Here is a 25,319-nt window from a genome sequence, read left to right as displayed (position 1 = left end):
CGATTGCATCATTTGATGTGAATTTACGCCGTGAACAACGGCGGAGTTACAACATTGGTGATCTTCAGTCATATGTCCAATCAAACATTCCCAAATTAACGCGTGAACTGAAAGGCATTTATGATCGCATAATGCAAATGATAAATGACGGAGTTGGGGGGACGCATCCATATGGACGCATCCATTCTTGGATGCGCCAGGAGGAACTGGGAAAACATTCCTCATTAGATTGATTCTAGCAACGGTTCGATAAAAAAATGACAATTATCCTGTTGCGGAATATTAATCAGCCAAAACTCTGCAACGGGACGCGACTTGCAGTTAAGAAATTGATGAATAACGTAGTGGAAGCAACGATTTTAACGGGGCCTTTCAAAGGTGAAGATGTCCTCATTCCTCGAATACCCATAATCCCGACCGATACACCATTTTAATTTAAAAGATTGCAATTCCCAATTCGATTGGCATTTGCAATCACAATCAATAAAGCTCAAGGTCAACCTTTAGAATTGTGTGGTTTAGATTTAGATACGGATTGCTTCTCACATGGGCAACTGTATGTTGCGTGTTCCCGAGTCGGCAAACCAGATAGCCTTTATATCTACGCAGGCAGTGGAAAACCAAAAATTATTGTATATCCACAAGTATTGCAAAATTAAACTTCTATGAAACGTATGCTTTGTTTTGTTTCTCATTTCTCATCCATGCAACCACAATGTGCCACAGCGAAGCGTGGCGGGTAGAGCTAGTTTATTATAAAATTGTATTAAATGCAAAAAAGAAATTATTCCATATCGTTTTTGCAAATAATAGGCAGCTTATACCTGTGTAGTCGGAAGAAGTACTGTGTAGAATTGGAATTTATGTTTATCCACTCACCACTCACTTTTAGCAAATGTTGTTTTTTTTTTTTATTGTTAACGAATGTGCCTAAGAAAACTATGACCTTAATTAGGCGAAATCTCGAGATACTGAGGGTGACCTTGCTCTACAGCCTCAGCCCCCTTGACCTTTTATATTGAAAATTTAATGGCATCAATTCCCCCCCCCCCCCCATATATAGAATAATCTGACCAACTTTGGTCAAAATCGGTCCAGTAGTTCTGGAGATACAACGTGATTTAGAGAGTGACACTGAACACACACACACACACACATACACGTATGTACGAACATCCGGAAAATTTCCATCCGGTTTTTTGGGTTTCTTAGGTGTCAAAACGTCAGGATCCGTGAATCCGGATCCACATATGCCCCAAAAAAAACCGCATCTGCCCAAATTGGACGGATTACAATATTTCCTTTAAAGCTACAGTTCTACTATAGCGCTAGACGGGAAAATAAAAGTAAAAAAAAAAGAAAAACTATCCAAAAATAATTTATTGTAAAATGTGAAATTAAAAACTAAATGACCACCTTATTCCTGACTTGAAAACTAAAACGTAATGGTATATTATAGATTTTTTTTTACAATGTTTTTATTTTTTTACATTATTCCCAAAAACCCATTTGTAAGAGATGATCCATTTCTTGCATATTCTATTCTTAAGTTCGTCAATTTTGAGGTACAGCGAAGAAAGAGACCGCAGATTATAAGAAAATAATTTTTCTAAGACCTTTCTTTGTAGTGATTTTATTAAACTCTATTAACTTTAATGATAACTTTATTAAAGTTAATGGTGAAAAAGTACCACAAGAAACACATTTTCAGATGATCCAAAATTTTTAACACATCGATCGTTATTTTTTAATCTAACGGATACGACAAATTGCAGGAAATTTATAAGCTTTTAAAGAAGTAAAATTCATCCGGTAAAATTGTAAGTAGGGAATTTATTTACCTTAAATAATGCATAATGTATATCTTTTGAGAAGATACATTTAACTTTTAGGAGCTTTATAAATAAAGTACTTACTTTCCTACTTTACATTACATTACTGCATATTTTTGTGCAATAAAAAAAGTCTATTTCATAAAAAATTGAAAAAATGCATTTCTAGTATATTCTTTTTCCAACAATCTAGTCCGACCGTAAAACGTTCTTCAAGAATCCCTTTACTGCAATTTATAATAATTCATCAGACGCCACGCATATTTTATATACCCTATGCCTAGTTTCATTCATTTAACTCTTCATTGAAGAGTTCATTTTTGAAGAAAATTCAATGAATGGAAACGTTTCCAGAAGACTGGCTATTGACGTCACAGCTTGTGGTCGACAGAGATAAGAAGGTAATTCTATTTGGTGAAGCAGTCGGGTGTGCTATTGGTCTCCAGATCGAGTTAAAGTGCCAGATGAGCCACCTGAGCTCGCAATAAATTACTAACCGATTCAATCTCAATTTTCAATTATGACGCACATCAGTTGCCCTATATAAAACTGTTCTTGTACGCATAACGGCACTCTTCAGAGGCAGCCGTCAGAATACAGTTCGCTTCTACCTTCCAGGTAAGACACTGATTGCGAGGGTATTCTTTGTAATAGTTATTTTCTTGATATGTATTTTTCTTTTAGGAAAACAATTAGACTTCTTAAAACTTAATTTAAGTAACAAAAAATTAAACTAATTTCAGTCAAATGCCGAATTAAGTTATTTAAAATTTGTATCTCGTAAAATGCCAAAGTTTGTTTGTTTTTTGCAACAGCATCACGCAAAAACCAACTATTTTATATTTATCATTTAATTTAGCCACTAACCTTTTATAATAAACATGTTTAAATGGATGTAATTTTCGTTGAACATTAATCTTATTTTAATAAATAGATTTGGTCGCAAGTAAACAACTAAAAGATGATAGATATATTCTTATATATTTTAATTTTTCAAAGTCTCTTGACCTTTTAAACAACAGTTTTTGTCATCCGTTGTTATTCAGTAACAAGAATTTTAAGTACGAATATTTTATGTCGGGTTACGTTAAGGTTTGCTGTAACTATTATTACTCTTGTTTGTTATAATAATTACTTGAGTTCAATGAAAATTATATAAACTTTATAGTTCTCATTGACATTCATCAGTTGCACGTACAGTATATTATAGTACTCATATGCAGTGTTCTTCTGGGAAAAGTATACCCATCCACTTTTACTCTTCTATAGTAAGTGTCTGCACTGTTGCTTATTTAAAATAAACCTGCTATGATAGAATAACTCGATGCATAAATTTGACGTATCTCATAAAGATCTTTATTCATTTTTTTTTGCGTGCGAATAAAATTTATGAATTAAACACAGGATTTCGAATCATTCCGATCATCGCTGACTTTTAAGAATTGGACAATAGAAAATTTATTTTCGAATTTTTACATTAAAAAATTCAGTGCGTTAAGGATAGACGACGTATAAATAAATGAATTTTTTTAAAAACATTACCGTTGGATACAAATTAATTTAATTAATACTTACTCGAATAATGCCTATTTCTGCTAGTTTTCGATTGATTAAAACAGATGGGATCTGCAAAAAATTTAAGTAAATAAATTACAGTATTATATTCATTCAAATAGAAATAGCTTCTTTTGAAAGTCTATGTTTCATTGAATAAAGAAATGCATAAGTATGAAGTTTGTATGTTCTTATATTGGATTAATTTTACGTAATATTTGTACGCAGTTGTAAATTTATTTATTTTACATTTTGGAAAAAATTATAATAATTTTCAATATCTTAGCTGTCAATAATGTCCAATATAATACTGTAGATTTCATACACGCCTAGTCGTAAATTTTGTACTGTAGTATAAATCATGAATTTCCTATTTTATGGGTGTAAAACAATATGTTTATTGATATCAAACATTGTCTAAAAGATAAAATGAAGAATGGAAAAGAATTTAGGTCATTCTTGTTGTAATCCAGTAACTTAAGACATTTTGGAATTTAATAACGGTAAGGAATGCACTTTTACATTATTTTACATGCGTATTCCATATAGGCAGATTCATCATATATACACTACTGCAAAATGTACGACATACCTTTTTTTGGAAGTATAGACGTTTGAAAAGTTCTTTTTAATGGTAAGGGACGGTTTGGAAATCTTTAATGGTTCAGTTATGAAACAGAAATATAAGTATAATTGAAAAACGGTAGCTAAAGGAATTAACCATAATTTCTGTCGCCACTTTTAGATTAACTCTTAGAATATATATAATATACAGAATATGCGTTTATTTATTTATATAGTTTGAAAATAATATTTATTTTCAAACTCAAAAGTATTCTTTTTTAAACTAAATTTGAATGAATTTTTGACCCGGTGCTTGTTTTTTATTAATGACACTTTATCACTATTGGTTGGCCAAATGTTGGACTAAATCAACTGCTAGCTGTAATAGGATTTGCACATCTGTTGGAAGACAGTGTAAGGCAAACTTCAAAAAATTAATTTTTCATATTTTAAATCGTTGATTTTGGAATTTATTTTCTTTTTAATTTTATTGTAATTTCTCAATAAATTTTTAAATAATTGTAGCAAAAATATATTATGGCTGTAGAAATAAATCTAAAAAAAATACTTATAATTTTTTTTTTTTGCAAGAGATATGTTTAATTTAACTTATAAAAAAATATTTAAAAATTTCGTTACAATTCTATCAGTAAAACTAAGGCCAGTTAAATTTATTTAATTTAAAAATATTCTTTAAAATAAAATTAAAAAAATTACTACGATTCTATTAGAATTGGAGCTTTATTCTTATATAATCAGCGCCGGCCCTAGGCGATAGGCAACTGCCTACGGCGGCAAAACCGCTTGAACTAGAGCGCAGAAAAACACAACCCACATAAATATATGTTGATTACTTGAAACTAAATAATAATATTATTTATTAGTACAATAATAATATATTATTGTTGTACTAGTTTTGTTTATTGTTTTAAAAGTATATTTAAATTATTTATGAAAATAGTAGGTAGGCCTACTGGTTTTTACAGTTTTTAAGTTCGTTGTTATTAGCTCGTTGAAAATGTAAATTTTGTTTTTCAATAAAACAATTTTCCGTAAATTTATATTAGTATTATTGTCTTAATTCAATTATATGTAATTTTTCCGGTTAACATGGTTCTTTTATAAGTGTTTTTTAAGTGTTTTTTTTAAGCTTGGGAGAGGTATTTTTGGGGTTTGCCTACAGCGGCGAAAACGCTAGGGCTGGTCCTGGTATAATGTCGCTAAGTTGTGTGAAAGATCTATAGTATTTGCCGACATAAAAGGCATTTCAACCTTTCCGTCGTCAGCAAGTTACCGCAGTACTACCTTATTTAGAGAATATTAAAAACGAAAAACTAAAATTATCAGCATTTATATGATGATCAATAAAAAAATATAAGAAAATTAAAAACAAGATGTTTATTTTGTAACGATAAAAATACAAAATATGGACACTACAAAAACAAGAAATCATGAGTTAAATTATAGAATTATTTGATCACACATTATTCGTATACATACAATATGTAGAAAATTTTAGATTTTTTTTTCTTTTGTGTTATTTAAACAATCATCAACATAGTAATAATAGCTCTGAAAAAGAAAAACCTTAAATTTTATTTTAAATAAATTCGTAGGAAGATTTCTAAAATGGTTTGGTAATTTATTAATAATCGCAAAGGAAGCATAACAGAGCTTCATTAATTTTCCAATACACTAGAAGTAGACTGCAAAAACAAAGATTTTAAAATTTTATTATTACATACATAAATAAACTAAAAGTATAATTTTCAATGATAGAAAAACATGTACTATTAAAAGAAAAATTAAAATTTTAATTGTTATTCTGGCAATGAATATTTTCATTTTGATCCAGTACTGGCATTTAAAATACGTTCATGAAAGTAATTTATAGTCTACTGTTAACAGTTTTTATATGCTGTTATAGCTTTTATGTTTTTATAGAAAATTTGTACATGACATAATACAAATTACTCTTGAAATTCGTATAACCATTCAGTATCAACCAGCAGAAGAATGAGATGGTTTCCCACAGACTTCTTCAGTGAGCCTAATATACTGGCTGTACATCAGCACTCGCAAGTATGATGAAATGAGCTGATGTTTGGTCGTTACAAGGGGCAACTTAATTCTGCTCTTTACAGAGACAGTATGTGCAATGAATATTATTCTCAGAGAAAGCAGCTCGGACTGGTGCATCTTGTACTTCACATTTATATGGATCACAGTCATAAGATGTCTGGAAAATATAGTGAAAAGCTGTAAATTAGTACTTTAATGACTTTCTGTCGTGGTACAATGTATTATTAGACAACAAATAATTACACTTTCTCTAGTCAATTGGTAAAGTTATGTATGTATATTTTTTTTATGTGCAGTTTAAAGCAGTACATTAATCTAATTACAGCTGAGGAGTCATCCTGTCCCATCTCAAGACAGCATTCTCTGAAACAGTGTAGTTAATTGAATTTGAACTTCTGATGTAAAATGATACTGCTATTTTAAACTGATTCATATCATTATTAAACATATTTGATGTTCAGCAGGATTAAATAACTGCTGCTGTATTTATTGGTGATTTTAATCATTTCCCCAATCGATGGGAAATTTCTATTATAAAATAGTTAAACATTTTCTGTTGATATATATCTATAGAAAGTATTTAACTTCTCTCACGAAGGTAGGTCTGAACCTTATTATTGCTCCCACTTGCTGTAAAAGTTGTCAGCACAGTGTTAAAGAAGGTTTTGTTTAGTTACTTTTTATTAAATAGTTTTTTGTAGCACACTTAATTTTAATAGCTGATTAGAGATTTTGGCTGTGATGAAGCATTTTGACTAATTGCAAACAACACTAATTAGAAATATCAATAACAATATCATTTATTAATACCACTTTGTTTATGTGTTATCAAAATTTATTTTTGCAGTTTGGTTTTGAGAAACAAAAGGAATTAGTCTAGGGTCAATTGAAAATTCTGACTGATATCAGTCAAAAAAGTAAGTAATCATATGTTGTTGCTAAACCATGAGAAATTCTTTGAAATAAAAATAAATTGCCTTCTTCCTTATCGTTTGAGCTGGATGATTTTTCAAAATCAAAAATTTGTTTTACTGTAAATACAGTAGCTTTATAGTACATCCCAACCCTGTAGGGGAAGACACCCGTCTAGTGATGTTCCAGTCGCCACACCACCTGCCCCGTTCAACATAGTAATAAGCCTGGCCTTGTAGGGATGCCACCGATGTAAATGCCTCGGTCGACATTTACATCAGTGATTTATTAATTCAGCTTTTGCCTTCACTGTAGGCCTCGTCTGGACATCTTGAATGTCCTACAGCGTATCCCTCTGAACTAGCAAACTGAGCTCGTGGAAGCGCGATCCCCTTGCCTACTTATTGTGAGACAATTTTGTGAATGTCTCGTTATTCGAGGCAATAAACACAACATACCACCAAAAATGGAAAGGAGTACTCTAAGCTTATTTGAAAATGTTTAAACTCAAGAATTTAAGTATTTACTTTTCTGTAGATGTTAAAATTATGTCCACAGCAATAAAAATAACATGTGGGTTTTCTTTCTGATAGTTTTTTGCTATCATTTTTTTGTTTTTTGTATATATGTACGTTGCAATCTGTTCAATTAGTGAACAATAAGCAATGAGATGAGGATGATATGTATGACATTTAAATGAGGTGTAGTGTTACACAAACTCAGGTTGACCATTCCTGAGACATGTGGTTAATTGAGCCCCCATCTACCCATCTACCAAAGTACACTGGTATCCACAGTCTAGTAATCAAATCCATATAAAAGCAACTTTTACTAGGATTTGAACCTCAGAACCTTCATCTTGAGAAAATCAGCTGTTAAACAACTGAGTTGCAATGTCAAGTTAACTACTTTATCAGCCCAATGGGTTATGATATTTTGAGACCAAAAGGTAGTTCAAAAATTGTAATTGGTAAAAACTGACTTTTATTAAATTTATTTTGAGAATATAATTGCTTAAAAGCAAAAAATTTTTATCCAAAATAAATTTGTTTTAGTTTAAAAATACTTAATAAAATTCTCTTACCTTTGTTGCTGATAAACTATTGTGCTCTGATTATTCTAATAGAAGAACAGTAATAAGATATTTTGGTCTCCCTTTAATAGTTTTCTTCACATCAAGTTCTTTGTACATATTCATCATGACTGTATTTAAAAATAAGGAAATGGCTTATCTCATTGAAAATGAACGCTTAATACTTTGAGCCTTGTATCTTATTTTCTATATACAATGTGGGTATTCAGGATGTTAATGTCCTTAAAGTCATTCAATTTAATTTCATAGCCATAAAAAGATTGATCCAGTTCAGCCAGTGACTTGACAGGTAGATACCTCAATTTGGTTGTTTTTTCATTGATGCCAAAGTCTTTCACTGTCATTATAGGAGTGACCAGAAACAAAAAATTATGCATGATCTCTTTAACATTAAAAGTACTTTTTAAGATATCTGACATAAAACACAAAATTCGGAGTCAAAAAACAAGTTTTTTTTAGGTTTGTGGTACAATAGCTTTTAATGACTAATAAATGCAGAAGATTTAATAACAAAACTTGTAGAAAATGTAATTTTGGGTGGAATCTTTTCCTAGTCATAACTCGGAAACAAAGCTTTTCCAGACCTATGTTTATATGAACTTTTTTCATTATTTTCACCAGTACAATAAGTCCTGAAAGTTTCTCTGTTTTTTTGTGGGACACCTGTATTTTAATAGACAAGGTGCAATTTCACAAGACAAAGCTGGATACTTGAGCTTCATTCCAGAGATATATAAAACCATTACTTTCTTTAGATTTATGAACGTCTAAACAGTAAGTCCACTTTGTCTTTTGTAATACACCATTCCTGTGGCCAAAAAAAAGAGATGTTGGCAGTGTCTTCATCAAATCAAAAGTAAAATAATAGTTCTACTTTTTTTTGGTAAAAAGAAAGCCTTGGAATTTTTATATTTATTCAAGCCCATTTCCATCTTAATGGGATGGCTTTCAAGTTCCCAGTTATTTATTTATTTTTTTAATTTGTCATTTGTAGCGTGATTTATTTTATTTTTTAGAGAATCACATGTCAGAAGGTATCTTTCTAAGTTCGACAAAATCAATATTAATTTTTTTTACTAAAAATTTGATTTGATAAAGGCTGTTGCATTTTTTAAGTACAGTATTTATTGTTTAGTATGTACAACTTAGCCAGACATAATTCAGGAGTAAAGAAGGTTTTGTTGGGATTTTGTGTTATAGTGTGATTGTATGTAGGAATTGAAATAATGAAATTTATATAAAATTAAAATTTTTCAGTTGCTGTTTTATTAGGTGGAGGGTTTTATTAGCTGACCTCTCTTATCAGAACATGAAATTCCATTCAGATGAGTTCGTTTCAAAACCTTATTGATCATACCAGCTTAAACTTGTAATCATTTGAAACACTTTTTTGCACACTTATGTCTTCTCCCTCATGATTTTTTAAGTAATAATAATGAATAGAACTTCTTTGAGACTCATTATCATAATTTTTCTTCTTCATCACTTTAATATTTCCTGCTAGAAAATCTGACTGTTAATTCCATGAATTTAAGTTGTAAAAAGCATGAAATACATTTTGTTTTCTATCATTAGTAATTTTTTCATCATATTTGAGAGGACAGTTGCAGTTTTGTAGATACCAAGATTTCTTTTTAACATTTTTTTTTGTTTTTGTTTCATATTCTTCTCCGTGTGATGTAGCTTTTTTCTTTCCTCTTGGCTCCATTTATTTTTCCTCTTTCTAGCTTTTTTCTGATTTTTTTTTCATCACTTGAGCCAGAGAGAGGGTCATCTGTCTCAGAACGTTCTAAATTAGCAATATTATTCTCTCGAAGTTCTTGATTTACAATGCTACCTCTTCTTGTCAAATAATTAAATGTTGATTTACCTCATTTGATTTTGATTGATCATCCATTTCAGGAACACAGTCTGGGTTGTTAGAACATAGTTGTCAGAAAAATCAATGATTTCCCTAATCATATGTTCATCCATTTTTTAAAAAGTAAAGCTTAACACTAGCAACAAATCTAGATGAACAAACACAACACAGCTAACAGAAGAATAACCCAATAAGTACTACCAGGTTCAAAAATGCATAACAAAAGGCAAAACAAAAAGGAAGTTGGCAGGAAAATGCCTGCCAACTTCAGTTTGGTTATTTTATTACAATGTTTTTTTTAATAGATGATATATGGCTAAGCAAACAGCTCAGAAAAGTTAGTCCACTTTACTGTTTCATGTTTCCTCAATATTAGACTATTGACCAATGTATGGATAGTCCATTATAACATTGGTTAGTTCAAAATACAGTAAATGAAACTCAGTTAAACCACTTTCCTAAACACAATATTTTGGTTTTTAAAGGTATCCCTTTATAAAAACTGGAGTGAACAAAATATGGCTTAATCGATTATACCATCAACTTTGCATGAAAAGTATTTCATGTTACTCCAAAAACCAAAATTTGATGTACCACATGGTTGGTCCACTTTACCAAAATTCCCATTCAAATAGGTAAAATTATTATAAAAAAAACAACCAAAACTGCAGTTATTATTAAATACTATAATAATCAATTAGTATTCAATTATAGATAAAAGAGAATTAATTTAATTACTGATTAACTAATAGACCGATGATTAATGATTAATAATTAAGTAGACCATAGATTTTAAATTTGTCAAAAAGTTTAGTTTTCTTTTAAAGTTATTTATTAATAAATAATTAATGCATAAAACTAACAATTAACAAAAATTCTGAATAAATACATGAAATATTTTTGTATTTATCAATCACAGATGAGGAAAACCCGTCTCGTTATCTTGCCTGGGGCAAGATGTCTCACGCAAATGTGTTGTCTTTTACTCTACTTATCCTGTCCCAATATAGGAGCACTGAGTAGAGAAAAACTGGACATATCAAGGGATGACCTGTACTCCCAGAGCTTCCCCGAGTTTAAAGGGTAAGTAAAAATCAGAATCTAGATGGAATATTATTAATATAATCATGATTTATTTTCTTAGAACAATGTTCCATAAAAGAAATGTTTTCATAAAAGTGGTGGTTTATTTCATTACTGAGTTATTCATCCCTCAGTTCTGAGAAAGATGAAAAACAGGATACTGTATTTATTTCATCAATTGAATTGAATTAAGATGATTTTTCCCACACCTACTTCAATGAATAAAAAAAAAAACAAAAGAAAAGGATACAGTAAATTTATGGTCTAATTCCAAACATCACTAAAATTATACCCAAGATTTTTCATATTGATGTTTATTTTAATTACTCATTTTATTTCATAATATTAGTAATTCAAAAATCTTGTTTTTCTAGATTATTTCTCAATATTTACCTATACAGGCTAAGGGAAACACCTTAAATTTTGACTGGATATGTAAAATTAGTAAATAATTGGATAAATTGAACAAGCTACTGCACCAAGCACCAATTCCAAGTTCAGTCTACCATTTTTTTGTTAATATACTCTAAACTTATTGAGAGTTGAAAATATAACAACAAAAGAAATTTAATGTTTCACAGAAAGTGGTGACTTACATGAAATAAAAGTAACAATAATCTCCACAATTTTATTTTTATAATTTGTATTTATTAAAAAATATTGTTAAAAATATAATACATTGTTATAATTACAAAGTGTAATTATACTAAGCAGAAAGAATTTACTACACTTTACATGCTAAAATAATTTAATTTAGTGATTTTTTAGAAAAATGTCACAGGCAAAACTCAATCTTCCATAATTAGCCCTATTCTAGAAGTACAGTTCAGATGACACTGTAGCTGGTAGTTGATCATCTGCTACCTATCAGTAGCATTGCCAACCACAGTATCACTCAGCTGCTTACCTTATTACTATTTTGTTCATAATTTTTACTACACATTCAGCAGAGATGTTAAATTTGTGGTTATCTGTCATTACCACCTCTTGAAAGCATGTAATACAGCAGTTAGTTCAAATCTGAAATTTTTATTTAGTTTATTTTGTTCAAGCATTACTGTATTGCAATAATCAGATTTTTGCAGTCAAATAGAATGGAAAAAATTTTTTCTCAATTCAACTGTGTACATTGTTTTTGAAACATTTTATGTTTTAATATTTACTCTATAATACTTACATTTTATAAACATGTAGAATATTTTCTGTTTTAACAGCTTATTGCAGTCTAATTCTATAATGAGTCCTATGTAAATATAGGAAATTTAGAGGGAAGACTTTTTAAAGAATGTATGACAAAAGAAAATTTAAGTTTATTTTTAAATACAAATGCAGAAAAAATAAATATCACATATTTATCACTGTATTTGTCATCACTGTGTTGGTTGACTGAAGTAAAAAATACTTTATAACATAAACAAAATTTTGTTTAGAAAAGATTTTCCCCATTTAATTGATTTGTACAAATCTTTCAATTTTCTTTACAACTATTTTTAATAACAATTAAAAATTTAATTTTTTACAGATAAAATATTTCATTGTAAATTTATTTCATCATGAATAATTACACAGAATAATTTTAGGGTACAGTTACCTGTATTATTTTATTAATGTGTTTGTCTTATATAATACATGTACAACATTATAATAAAAAACGGTACGTATTGAATGATAAATTATACTGCCCTTGTATAACTCTTGTTTCTGAAAAAAATGTTTCTTGTCCAATAATGATTACTTGTATTGTTATAGTAATTTTTGATTTATTTCTTAAATAATGACTAATTTTGACCCTGAAAATGATTATTTTTATATTTTACTCTTTACATGATTTTAACATACTTTTGTAAAGAAAACCACTCCAAAATTAAATAAGCAAAATACACAGAATTCAAATCAATTATTCTTTGGCAGAAACTATTCTTTTATTTAAAAACAGATGGATATCAGAAAGATTAATGTGGCTTAGGGCAATTTATTTAAAAATAGATATGATAGTAAAACAGTGTCATGAATAGGATCAAGCCTTAGCATTTTTTAGCATCACTTAATAATGCAGTATTATACACTATTGCTGTTATAAGTTACTTCTTAGTTACTAACCAAATTAAATATTTAAGAAAAAATTGGGTACGAGTAATTTGGTGAGTATTATATTAAATAATACTATTATTATTATTATTGAATAAAAATGATATTGACTTTTTAAGTACATGCAACTGAAGTTATTTAAATACAAGTATATTGTAATCTTTATGTATGTACATTTAAATTTCTTCATACAATAAAAACATACTTTCTAATTAAGTAAAGAAATTTTCTATGTTAATTAAAATAAGTTTATAGTAAAAATTTCCTCATTTGTTGTTTCTACTCTCTTTGCAAAGAATCCAAGAAAAACTATTTTTAATTAGCTTAATACTTTCAACTTTGCATTATTTGGTTTCACTAATGAAGAAAAGTTTTTCACAAGCAAATTTGGTATAATTTCTTTATCACTTCACACATTCTTTGAAAACTACTATCTGAAAAGTAGTTTTCTTAGAGTTAATGTTTGAGTTAGTTCCTAAATCTTTTTTTCATTAAACAAATAATAATTTTTTTAAATTTTACTTTTTACAGCAAAACAGAACATCTAAGTAAAGGAGAGGGAATGTGTTATATTGATAAATCTCGGATAAATTGTGAAGATAATTACTTGGGAAATCATAACGATACTGGCACATGTTTTGAAGTTCTTGCTAGTTCGAAGAAAGACCTTTCTTATGGTAACAAAGAAAGATCTGGAATGATAATATCTACTAAAGGATTGCCTTATCAACACATTGTGGAACAGCCTGATGACAGAAGACTACTTCTTAAGTACCACAGAATTAGAGCAAACAGTGAAATTACAACACAGAAAAAAATAAGATACTTTGAAAATAGAGCAGTAAATCAAGGAGAAAGAAATAGTAAAGTTGTAGAACCCATGTTTAATCGACAAATTACAGCACGGCTTGACAACAAAAGATTTTCAAAAGAATCAGTAAGAAAGTCAACTGAACATTATACACGTGAAATTTTAAATGTTGACAACATGAAGTTGAATGATGATAGAAATTCACCATTAGTTTTTAAACAAACGAGTCAGCTAAAAACAAAGTCTGATAAACGAAAGCAGTCTTCACATTCTTCTAAGACGAGCATTTCAGGACGAACTGTCACGCGATCTGGCAATAATCTGACAAATAAAAGAGATCAAGAAATACAGCATGTCCCTTCAGAGCTTTCAAATCATCAGTCTAATATTGCACGACTTTCAGGAAGACGTGATGTACTTGAACGTGATATTCATCGTATTTCAGAGCAACGTGACAACAAATATTTAAATCGAAAGAAAAGAAATATAGAAAGGCAAAGCGGGGAACGACTTGATAGCAGCAGCAGTCATTCACAAGAAATCCGTATAAATCGTGGTTCTTTAGAATCTGAAGTCCGACGTAATACTGAGGGCAACAGTCACAGACGCTTAAGTAGAGAGGAAAAACGCACACCACGAAATTTTAACTTCCGCTACCTTGAAAGTAGAAATGATGAACGATTTAGTGACATAAGACTGTACAAACATTTAAACCGGCAGGTAAGAGACACACGAGGAAATTCTGTCATGGGCTCCTTAGAAAGAGGAAGAATAGAACGATTTGATGATGCAAGACTTTCTCAAGAAGTAAGGATTAGACGGGTATCTCCAGAATTTGAAGCACAACGCATCAGTGAACAAAGTAACCAGAAAAGTTTAAACCAACGAGAAGAAAGTGCACGGCGAGGTTCTGCTACACGCTCACTTAATCGACAAAATGTTGGACAAACCGATATTGGTAGGAGACTGAATCGAGAATCCAACATAAGACAAATTCCTTCAGATTTTGAGGCCCATAAAATTATTGAACAAACTGAAAATAGACATATAAACCTACAGGAAAGAAATGCTCTGAGAGATTCTAACATGCGTTCTCTTGATCGGCGAAGTGTTAAACGAAATGATGATAGGAGATTGACTGGGAAATCCAATATAAGGCGTATTTCTTTAGAATCTGATGCACGACGCTTCATTGAACAAACAGATTTCAGACGCTTTAATCAGCAGGAAAGAAATGCACAGCAAGATTTTACTACCCGCTCTCTTGATCGGAGAGGTGTTGAACAAACTGATAATAGAAGACTGATTCGAGACTCCAGCATAAGAAGAAGTTCTCCAGAATTTGAAATACGATATGTTACTGAAAACATCGATAACAGGCGTTTAAAACACCGGGAAAGAAACCCACCGAGTGATTCTACCATACGTTTTCATGATCGGCGAGATGTTGAACGAAGTGACGGTAGAAGATTGTCTCCAGAATGGACTATTAGACGCAGTTCATCAGAATCTGAAATACATTATGTAACAAACAAAAATGAAAACAGACGCTTAAACAAAAGAGAAAGGAATACACGAAAAGATTTTATTGTAAGATCTCTTGATCAACAGAGTGTTGAACAGCTCAGCGAAAGAAGGTTGTCTCGAGAAGGCACTATGACTCGTGTTTCTCCTGTTATTAAAAATAAACATAACTTTGGACAAATTAATAGCAAACCTTTCAGTCGACAGGTTCGAGATTCTACCGTTGGTCCCTTTGAACGAGAAACAACAGAACAATTTGATGGTAGAAAACCCTCTCAGGAATTCAGGATAAGACGGAATTCTCCAGAATCTGAAACACGACGTATCACCGACCAAATCAACAACAGACGCTTAAACCAACGGGATGGAAATGTAATGAGAGACTCAACCGTGCATACTCTTGATCGACGAGGCGTTGAACGAACAGATAATAGAAGACTGATTCAAGAACCCAGCATAAGACGTATTCCTTTAGAATCCGATAACCGACGAATCACTGAACAAACTGAAAGAAGACACGTAAACCAACATGCAAAAGACACACGGCGAGATGCTGCATCGCGATCTTTTGATCATCGAACAATTGAAAGGCTTGATAACAGGAAGCTCTCTCGGGAAATTAGTGTTAGACGTAGTTCTCCAATATATGAAACACCCATTTCTAAATACCTTAACAGCCATCGTTTAAGTAACCAAGAAAGCGGCGCACGACGAGATTCTGCCGTTCCCGCACTTGTTCGACGAACCATTGAGCGATTTGATAATGAAAACAAAATTAGAAAATTCATCATAAGACATGTTTTGTTAGAAGACAATTTCCAGCGTAATACTATGGCACCTCAAAGCATTAGCAGAAGTGAGCAGATAAGGGAGACACGTAAAGATATAACAATTCGCTCCCCTGATCGAAGAACATTGGAACGTCTTAATAATAGAAGACATTCTTTCGAAACTGGTAGTTACTTATCATTGAAGCGTGATACGTATCGCACTGATAAACATCTTTCTATGGGAAGTAATGAAGATCAGCGAAGGGTTGAACATACATCCAATTTAGATATCCCCAGGCAAACCCAAAGAACTCGTGTCGAATCTGAAATCAACAAATATAAGACTCGAAAAAATGGGGTAGAAAGAAATAATAAGAATATTTTTGTCGAACAATCAGGTCGTCGACAAAACAATGAAGGCCAAGAAAGTAGAAGTCTCTCTCAGGAATCTAGCAGATTCCGTGATTCACTTCGCAACACTGAACTAGTGGAGAACAAGCGCCTAAACAAAGAAGATAGAAATACACGAAAGGTCCAAATTTCTGATCGTCAAAGAGAATTTGAACATCTAGAGAACCGAAGACGTTCAGAGGAAACTAGAAGTCATATCTCTTTTAAACAAGACTCTCGGCGTAGTGTTGCAAGTGTTGATGATAGACTTTTTAAAAGAGTTAAAAGAGATTCACGTCAAATTTCTGCTACAATTCGCTCTAGAGACTATCGGTTTGACGATAATAGGCGACTTTATCGAGAAATAAACCGACTGGATGAACAAAACCGTAACTCCTTTGAGAAACTTGAAAAACGGTTCTCTAGTCAAATGGAAACAGATATCAAGCAGATTTTAGCCGAAAGATCAGATATTAGGTACGTTAACGGCAAAAAAGTCCCTCGACAACCTGACGAATGGAAAATTTCTGTTGTAAGTGAACCACGTCACAGGTTTGAGAAACTTCATCAAAGTATGAAGGATACTCAGCAGGTGTCTCTATTACGTTTACATAGCCAAAGAAGGATGGGACTGCGTACAAGAATGATGTTAGATTCCAACATACGGCGAAATTCTGCAGAACGGGATACGGAAGAACGAAACAAAGAACGTAAAAATGGTGAATTGAGAAATGAAACAGAATTACGATTTATAGAAAACAGAATTCGTACACGAATCACTGAAAAACCGAATCAAAAAATGCTGACTCGAGAATTTGTGAGGCACGCACCTACAAACCGAGATAATCGTCGAAGCTTTGAACGATTTAATGACAGGGAACCATTACGCCGAAGAGATACGTTGTTTACTGCTGCGAAACACTCATATAGTCACTCAACTGGTAAAAGACTTAGCAATTACAGATTTTTTGGAATGCTTGATTTAAGCCACGAATTAGCCGGAATCCGTCACGGAATCGCAACTCTTGCTAAACTCAACATAAATTATCAGATTACGGATATTTCTAACAACAGATTAACGTCATGGAAATTGCCTACTTTACAAATCCCTAGAAATTTTGAAATGGGACACATTGTCAAAACGCCTGGTGACAATCTTCGGTTCATTCAGGATAGAAGAGAAATCATGCCCTTAAATTCTACAACTAATTCAAAGAGTAATGAGAATGAAATAAATGGCAACGTAACAAGTTCTGAAAATAAGACTGAAATGTCAAATGAAGCATCGATAATTTTTCAGGATCTTTCTAATTTGGAAATATCTCTATCAAAGTTGAAAGAAGAGTTAAAGATTTATCCAGGAGCTATTGACACAGAAGAAAATCTCAGCTCCAAACAGGTATGTTATAGGAATCGAATTTTTTTTTTATACGGTAAAAATATGTTTACCATGGTTTAAAAATATGTTAAGTATGGTTTTAAATATGTTCTTTTTCATTAATGACTATGAAAAGTGGCTAAACTTAAAAAAGAGTCTTCAAAAAACTCACTTGGAATACTTTTTAAATTCTTAGAAAACTTAGAATATTTTTCCTACATTTGGCTATTTCAAACAAGGGTAGGGTTTTAACATGGTAAGCTTCTTGTAAACCCACCGGGTTGGTCTAGTGGTGAACGCATCTTCCCAAATCAGCTGATTTGGAAGTCAAGAGTTCCAGCGTTCAAGTCCTAGTAGTCTCTTATTTTTACACAGATTTGAATACTAGATTGTGGGTACCTGTGTTCTTTGGTGTTTGGGTTTCAATTAACCACTCATCTCAGGAATGAGATTAGTGGTTAATTCATACATATCTTCTTGTAAAAAATACAGATAAATAATTCAACTGTTAATTTGCAAGAAACCCTTTAAGTGAAAAGTGAGTTCTTTTTACATAAAAGATGTTCAACCCATAGAAATTTCAAATTGTTAGTAGAAAAACCCCAAGGATTGGCTCACTTGAAAAAAGAAACAGGAAAAGATCATTTTTCAAAGTTATGGTATTTGAAATGCCTTTGAATCAAAAACCTGAAAGATGACCAAACTCAAAGGTGGAACTATACAAAAAATATACTGATCCCTTTCCAGCCATAAGGAGCTCATAAAATTAAAATTACAAATCTTTATCCTCTGGGATATGAAACCTAGAGAAAATTAATGTATTTTCACTAATGTATATTCCATAATCTGAGAATGGTCCACAGATTATAATAGGGATTAACAAATATTTACAAAACTTGCTTTGTACACACATATTGCCTGTGAAAATGAAGGTACAATATTTTTTTGTTGTTAAAGCTCGTTTTTAAAATCGTTGAATAATAAAATTTAAGTCAGAACTAGCATTATGAGAGTGGTGGGTTTTAATATTAAATTTAAGAATTTTAAATTTGAGTAACTTAATTAAAATTTTGGAATTCACTAAAATTTTCATAATTAAACGAAATGATCTTCCAAAATGGAAAAAAAGATTAATGTTTCTTGAGTCCAATTACAATAAAAAAATACAACAGGTTTTGTGCTTGATAGATGGAAATCTGAAACTGATCTAGATTAAGCAAAACAGGGAATTAAATATATTTAATCAATAAAAAATGGAAGTATATTGCTACAATTTGTTTTAGACCAAGTTAGTCTTTTATGACAAATAAAATGTTTATTAACAATTTTTGTATTCATTATACATTACTATTATTATTATGATTGTTTTAAAATAATTTATTAATGTATGGTTAAATGTTTTTCTTTCTTCATTTCTGCAAAAGTCTTCAGCAAGAAATGATAATTAAGAACTTATACCACTATCTGAAATAAGAAGTAATTCAAATTTATTTGAATATAGAGAAGAATTACATATATTATTTATTAAATTATTTTTTTCAAATATACCTGAAGAATTAATTTTTAAATAAGATGTGTGAGTGAAGAATAATAAAATTTCTATCAACTGAAAATAGATTCAACTAAATTAAGACTTGAGTAGGCTCAATTTTTCTTGAAGAGAATTATTCATGTGCAACAGAAGAGTTTGAATGCTTGTGTTTTTCTGTTTAATGAATTTTTTTACTGACATTTAAATTAAAATATTGGCGACATTATTATCTTGATTTCATACAGTCATTCTACAAGGGATCTGGTACGTAATACACACACACAATGGAGATTATTACTTTCATAAGTCTGCAGAGTAAATTATGAGTATTCATTAGGGTGGCCTCGGTTCAACTTTCTTTATATCTCTTGGAAATTTATCATATGGCTTTGTTATAACCTTTTAAAATAAAATTAACTGTTGCAGAATATGTGGTGTCAAGTGTAACCTGTTTCAGTAAAGATTATGTCAAATGATTGACAACAGTTTCCTTGCCCAGATGTTAGGCACAATGGTTATATTAAATGAAGTCAAATAAAAAATTGCTTATAAGGCAACTATGGTGGCCACTACACCACCGCCGGTCACCATTTTTTTTTCTTTCTTTAACCTCCAGGACCACCGTTACGTATTGCTTCAGAGGATTTTTCACACTACAAAAAATTGTCATTCATCTCATCTTCTGAAGCAATACGTAACACTAATCCCAGAGGTTACAGAAAGAAAAAGAAAAAAATACAAAACTACTGATTAGTTATAATATTTGAGTTTTCAATGATAAATCAAGTGACTGAAGACTAACATGAGCATGTAATATATTATGATTCTCTCTATGTGTAACGTTTTGTGTGAAAATTGGGATATATTATGCTAAAGAACACAAATTATTGTTTTTTCAATAAACATTATGCTGACTGTTGGCAGGTGCTTACATATGTTGTTAAAATATAAAATTATATTACTTTAAGGTTCTGGTTTCAGATATGATGTATTTCTTTTTTTCATATTTGTCTGCTATTAAGCAGTGAATAAAATTAATATTCCTCTGACTCCATATAGAAAAGAAGTATAGGAATAAATATTCGATGTAATAGGGCTAAATACCATTTTTTATTTATTTTATGTTGTATTTGTTGCAGAATTATGTCTCAGAATTCATTCAGAACTTGTTCTCTTCAGTATGGTAAGTATGGTAAAATAATTTTCTTTCTTTAGTTTCTAGTCATTAAAACGTATTTTATTTTGATAAATAAATCATTCAAACTTTGTAACTACTCATAAAACTATATAAAGTTTACAAAATGCTTACTAAATATTTTATCTACTCACACTCCTCTGAAATAAAAACTCAAGAGATCTATTTCTATTAATTATTAGATAATTTTTCAACTTTTTATTATAAAATATAATTAGTACAAAATTAATGAATCTGTAAGTCACCTTTGTGCATATAATACGATTTTGCCAGTGCAGGGTATACATTTTACCAGTAATTTTTTTTTTTTTATAGGTATTTCCTGTTTCATTGTATGTAGTAGCTTATTTAATAGGTACTCAATTTCTATTGCTTCTTTATGAACATAACTTATTTTTATGTCATTTTGAAAAATAATATTGACTTAGAATTCTCCAGGCTATGGGCCCTCAAAAAGAGTAGTAGATAAGTTTTATTTTTCCTTTAGAGAAATTAATTTTAAAGAGTTTTTGTCGAAAATAATTATTTTAATGTGATGATGGTGGAAAAAAAATCTTATTTGACATTTCAGTTAAATCTGAAATTTCATTTATTCTGTAAAATTTGAGTAGTTCTTAAGCAAATATCAATGGTACGAAATGACAGGAAACAGAATTCTGTAATAATTGTTTCTCCAGTTAATCATGCATGAGTATCACTTCATGGAATTCTAATGTTAAATACTTACTGAATTCTAGTATTCATTGCTATTTATATAATTCCCTCATAAACACCCTAATCAGATTTACAAAAATAATAAACAATATAAAAAAACACATTTTATGAAACTGAAATATAATTTATGATTACATTAAATGTATTATACAGATGAATGTCATATTCAGCTAAGTCAATGTCAATAGGTGTTAGGAATGCTTATGACAATTCAGATAAGTTTTTAAAAAAAATCAGTTTACTCTTAAAGTCTAAATATATTATAAATCAATTTTTATGCTATTAAATGTAGAATAAATTTTGGTTATAATAACAAAAAAAATGAATAATAGACCTATACTTTATGAAGGACCTTAAATATTCAACTAGATTGTTGCACAATATAGTTAATTAAAAATGATCTCTAAATTAATTGTAATGGTGAATTTACTTTTATTAAACATTAATTGCAAATTATCTATGTGATGGAGTGGTAGTGTCTCCTCCTTTCATGCAGAAGTCTCAGGTTTGAATCCAGTCAGGCATGGCGTTTTTCATAAGCTACAAAATTCAGTTACCATAACACAAGCTTCAAGTTTACATAGTGATATCATCAAGCAAAAAAATAAAGAAAAAAATAATATTATTTTATTTAAATGTTAAGAAAACAGATGCTTTGTAAAGTAGTAAAGAAAAAAGAAACATAAATTAAAGTTCATACACATAAATCTTCTTAACCTATGAATTAAAATGTCAAATTTTTATATAAGAAGTATATACTGTACTTTTCTTTCAGGTCTATGAAAGAAGAAACCAAAGCAGCCCTTGTTGGAAGTGTTGCTTGCATCTTACTGACATCTAATGTAAAATAAATAGCCTGACGTGTGTTTAACAAATTATTTTACACTAGATAATGAATGCATAAATGTTAATTGTTAGAGGCTTAATTAAACTATTAACCAGCTAGTACGTGGACCAAATTGATGTTATGCATTGTTAGAACATGTATTATATAAGTTTAAAATACAGTAACTACAGTAAATTAAAAATATTTTAAGTATTTAAATAAAATTTAAAGTTAAAAATCTAAAGTGCATTTTCTTAAAACCTACTTTTATTATTTTAGGTTACTAAGAACATACTTAATAATAAAAAAAATATTTTAAAAAACTATTATATGTAGTATATATATTTGAAGGTAATAAATAGTTAAAGCACATAGGTCTGTGATACAAATCTTAATGAAAACATTGTACTGCAGCATCAGAGATGAACTAATTGAAGTTCTGTATGGTAATAATTGTACACAAAAAATTAATTAAAGTCACTCTTAACAACTGCTTGGATTTTTTAAAAATATTTTTGCAATTTATTGCAAGCATTGTCACTGTGAAGAAATATAATTATATTTTCAGTAATACATAATAACGTTATTTATATATTATATTATATAAATTCAGTACTTAATAATAATATAAATAAATATTTTAGAAAAATTTATGTTATAAATTTAGTTAGTCATAATTCAAACTTGTTATTCTGCAGTTTATTGTTATTGTAAAAGGTAAATTAAAGCAAAGAAAAATTAGCACAATTTCTTTTTTTTGCAAAAAGTATTGTTTATTTAGAAGTATACTACATATTTTTACAGATTATATTAGTTTTGTATTTATTTATTTTTTTTTTTTTTTCATCTTTTGAGCATAAGATTTAGATCATAACATGAAATAATATCTACCTGATATTGTACAGCATTCAGTTTAATTTATAAACCTAAATTGTATATCTTAAAATGATTTCAGCTTTTAAATGTGTAACTTAAACATGTTATATGGAATTTCAATAAAAGCAAATGTGTAATTAACACAAATATTAAGAACAAGCTTAAACTGTATTCTGCCTAGGAATTAATGTGTGTAGATAATTCTTATAGTTAGAATTACAAAGGTTATTCAAAAAAATCCATAAAATAACAAGAACTTACATTTTCCTTGAAAATCATAACCTACCTATCAACTTTGCTTTCATTTTTCATGATATTTTAAATTAAACAATTTTTTATTACATTTTCTGTAATTGTGTAATAAAGCTGATCTTTTTCACAAACTTTCTTTATTATTATTTGAAAGATCATTAAGGCTGTTCTTAAGAATATTTTTCAAGATTTCTTTGAACTAGCCTTCTTTCATTGCTTAGTTACCTATTTTTTCAATATCTCAAGAGATATTTTGAAAAATATTTGGATTCTTTCTGATAGATTTAAAAAATTACATAACATTATTTTGTTAAATTTTTTGAAGCAGTTTTTCTTTACAGTTCATATTTATATGTCATGCTATTTTCTTGTTCTGGTCATTTACTTATCGTCTAGTTTATAGTGGTCATATATCATGTGTGTCTGCCAGTGGTTATCTAGTAATTTACAGAGAATATTTTCTCTCTCCATTTTTAAAAACCTAGACATATTTAGATTAACTATAGATTACCATATACACTTTTTCACTGTATAGGTATTTTGAAATTTAGTAAAGTTTTTCATATCTTAAAAAAGTTCATTTTTTCTTAAAAATTTTTGAATTAAGTGTAGCATATGGATATAAATAGATGATTAATTTATCATTTATGCACAAAAATACCCACCCTATAAACTACTAATCAATTCAATAATTTAAGTGAGAAAAAAATTGGTTGTAAGTTTGATAATGTGACATCAAGTTCCAGTTAAAGAAACTTGACATTTAAATCCAAATTTGTCTCCAGTTATTTAAATTGCATTATAGTAAAGTCAAAATCCTTACATCACTTCAAACGTGCTTGTTCAACTGAAATTATGATCAACTTTTCAATTGAGGAATCTAAAATTTGGCATTCATATGCAGAAAAATATTTTGGATATTGTAATATTAAAATTTAAAATTTTTAAAATAGGTGTAATTTTTGTAAAAGCATTTTTTTTGTAAGTTTTGACCAATGAAAGAGAACAACACTTATGTATTACAATCTTAGGTGACCAATGAATATACATTACAATCTTAGACACTGCATTATTTGAAATTTTCTGTCAACTAAACAAAAAAAAAAAAAACAAGAAATTTTTTTTATAATTATCCCTCTATCTTTTTTATTGTCAACATAAAAAATGAAGTAATTCCCTTTAATAGCACAGTTTAATGAGATTTTCTCCTTAGAAAATGTGTACTGTACACTAATTTATTTTTTTTTTTAAATAAAAACTTATAAAAAAATCATCTTTGTGAGAAAGTTACGCATTTACAAATACATCTTGTTAAAAAGACTAACTGAATATAAAATCCTTAACTACTATTTTTCTTATTCAATCAACATTTAATTACTTCAATCATAATATAAAGAAACTATACATTTCCTATGAACTCCTAAACTTTATGCAAAACATATTTTAGTGGACATCCCTGTTGTGAACCTAATTAGTTCATTCACCAGATACATTTCCTTAAGTAAATTCATAATATACTAAACAAGGTTCACCAGTGTGCAGAGATCCCAGTTCTCTACCTAAATCATTCAGTTATTTTTTTAACAGCTTTTCAACTAATTGTTTCAAGTCTAGTAATTTTAATTTCTTCTCTTCTGTTCAGAGGAGAAGAAATTATAAATGTGTACACAGTACACATTTACATATATATATACATATATATATATATATATATATATATATATATATATATATATATATTTGGTTTGAATCCTTAAAAACAGGTTAGGTATTTATGTAGTTACTCATTTCTAATTGACAGTTATAATCATTTTTTCTCTACTACCAGCATTATCGTTTGTATGTTTTATCTCTTTATTTGTTAAAATTGATTTCACTGAAATATTATGTAAAGTATAATTTTGAATACAAAATTTGAATAATATGAAGCACAAAAGTAAACAAATAATTGTAATTATTAAAATTAATTAGATAAGTAAGCGT

The 25,319-nt window shown here is 29.5% G+C and overlaps 1 protein-coding gene across 1 annotated transcript; it reads left to right on the top strand.

Moving 5' to 3' along the window:
* Positions 1-2,405: 2,405 nt before the first annotated feature.
* LOC142330260 (uncharacterized) lies at positions 2,406-22,775 on the top strand. The gene is made up of 5 exons (XM_075375449.1): positions 2,406-2,450; positions 10,818-10,981; positions 13,601-17,963; positions 20,613-20,656; positions 22,158-22,775. Exons 2-5 carry the CDS (start codon positions 10,818-10,820, stop codon positions 22,231-22,233), a joined length of 4,647 nt encoding a protein of 1,548 aa, XP_075231564.1. The 5' UTR covers positions 2,406-2,450; the 3' UTR covers positions 22,234-22,775.
* Positions 22,776-25,319: the final 2,544 nt, after the last annotated feature.

The sequence above is a fragment of the Lycorma delicatula genome, chromosome 1 (genome assembly GCF_047948215.1).
Source record: "Lycorma delicatula isolate Av1 chromosome 1, ASM4794821v1, whole genome shotgun sequence".
Lineage (NCBI taxonomy): Eukaryota > Metazoa > Arthropoda > Insecta > Hemiptera > Fulgoridae > Lycorma > Lycorma delicatula.
This window is presented reverse-complemented; position numbering and strand designations above follow the sequence as displayed.

What these genes read in the sequence shown, in the direction of transcription:
- LOC142330260 (XM_075375449.1), top strand. Translation starts at nt 10,818, where the DNA reads ATGAGGAAAACCCGTCTCGTTATCTTGCCTGGGGCAAGATGTCTCACG. An exon ending in AGCTTCCCCGAGTTTAAAGG is followed by an intron (nt 10,982 to 13,600) that starts GTAAGTAAAAAT and finishes TACTTTTTACAG; the next exon opens with CAAAACAGAACATCTAAGTA. An exon ending in AACTTGTTCTCTTCAGTATG is followed by an intron (nt 20,657 to 22,157) that starts GTAAGTATGGTA and finishes CTTTTCTTTCAG; the next exon opens with GTCTATGAAAGAAGAAACCA.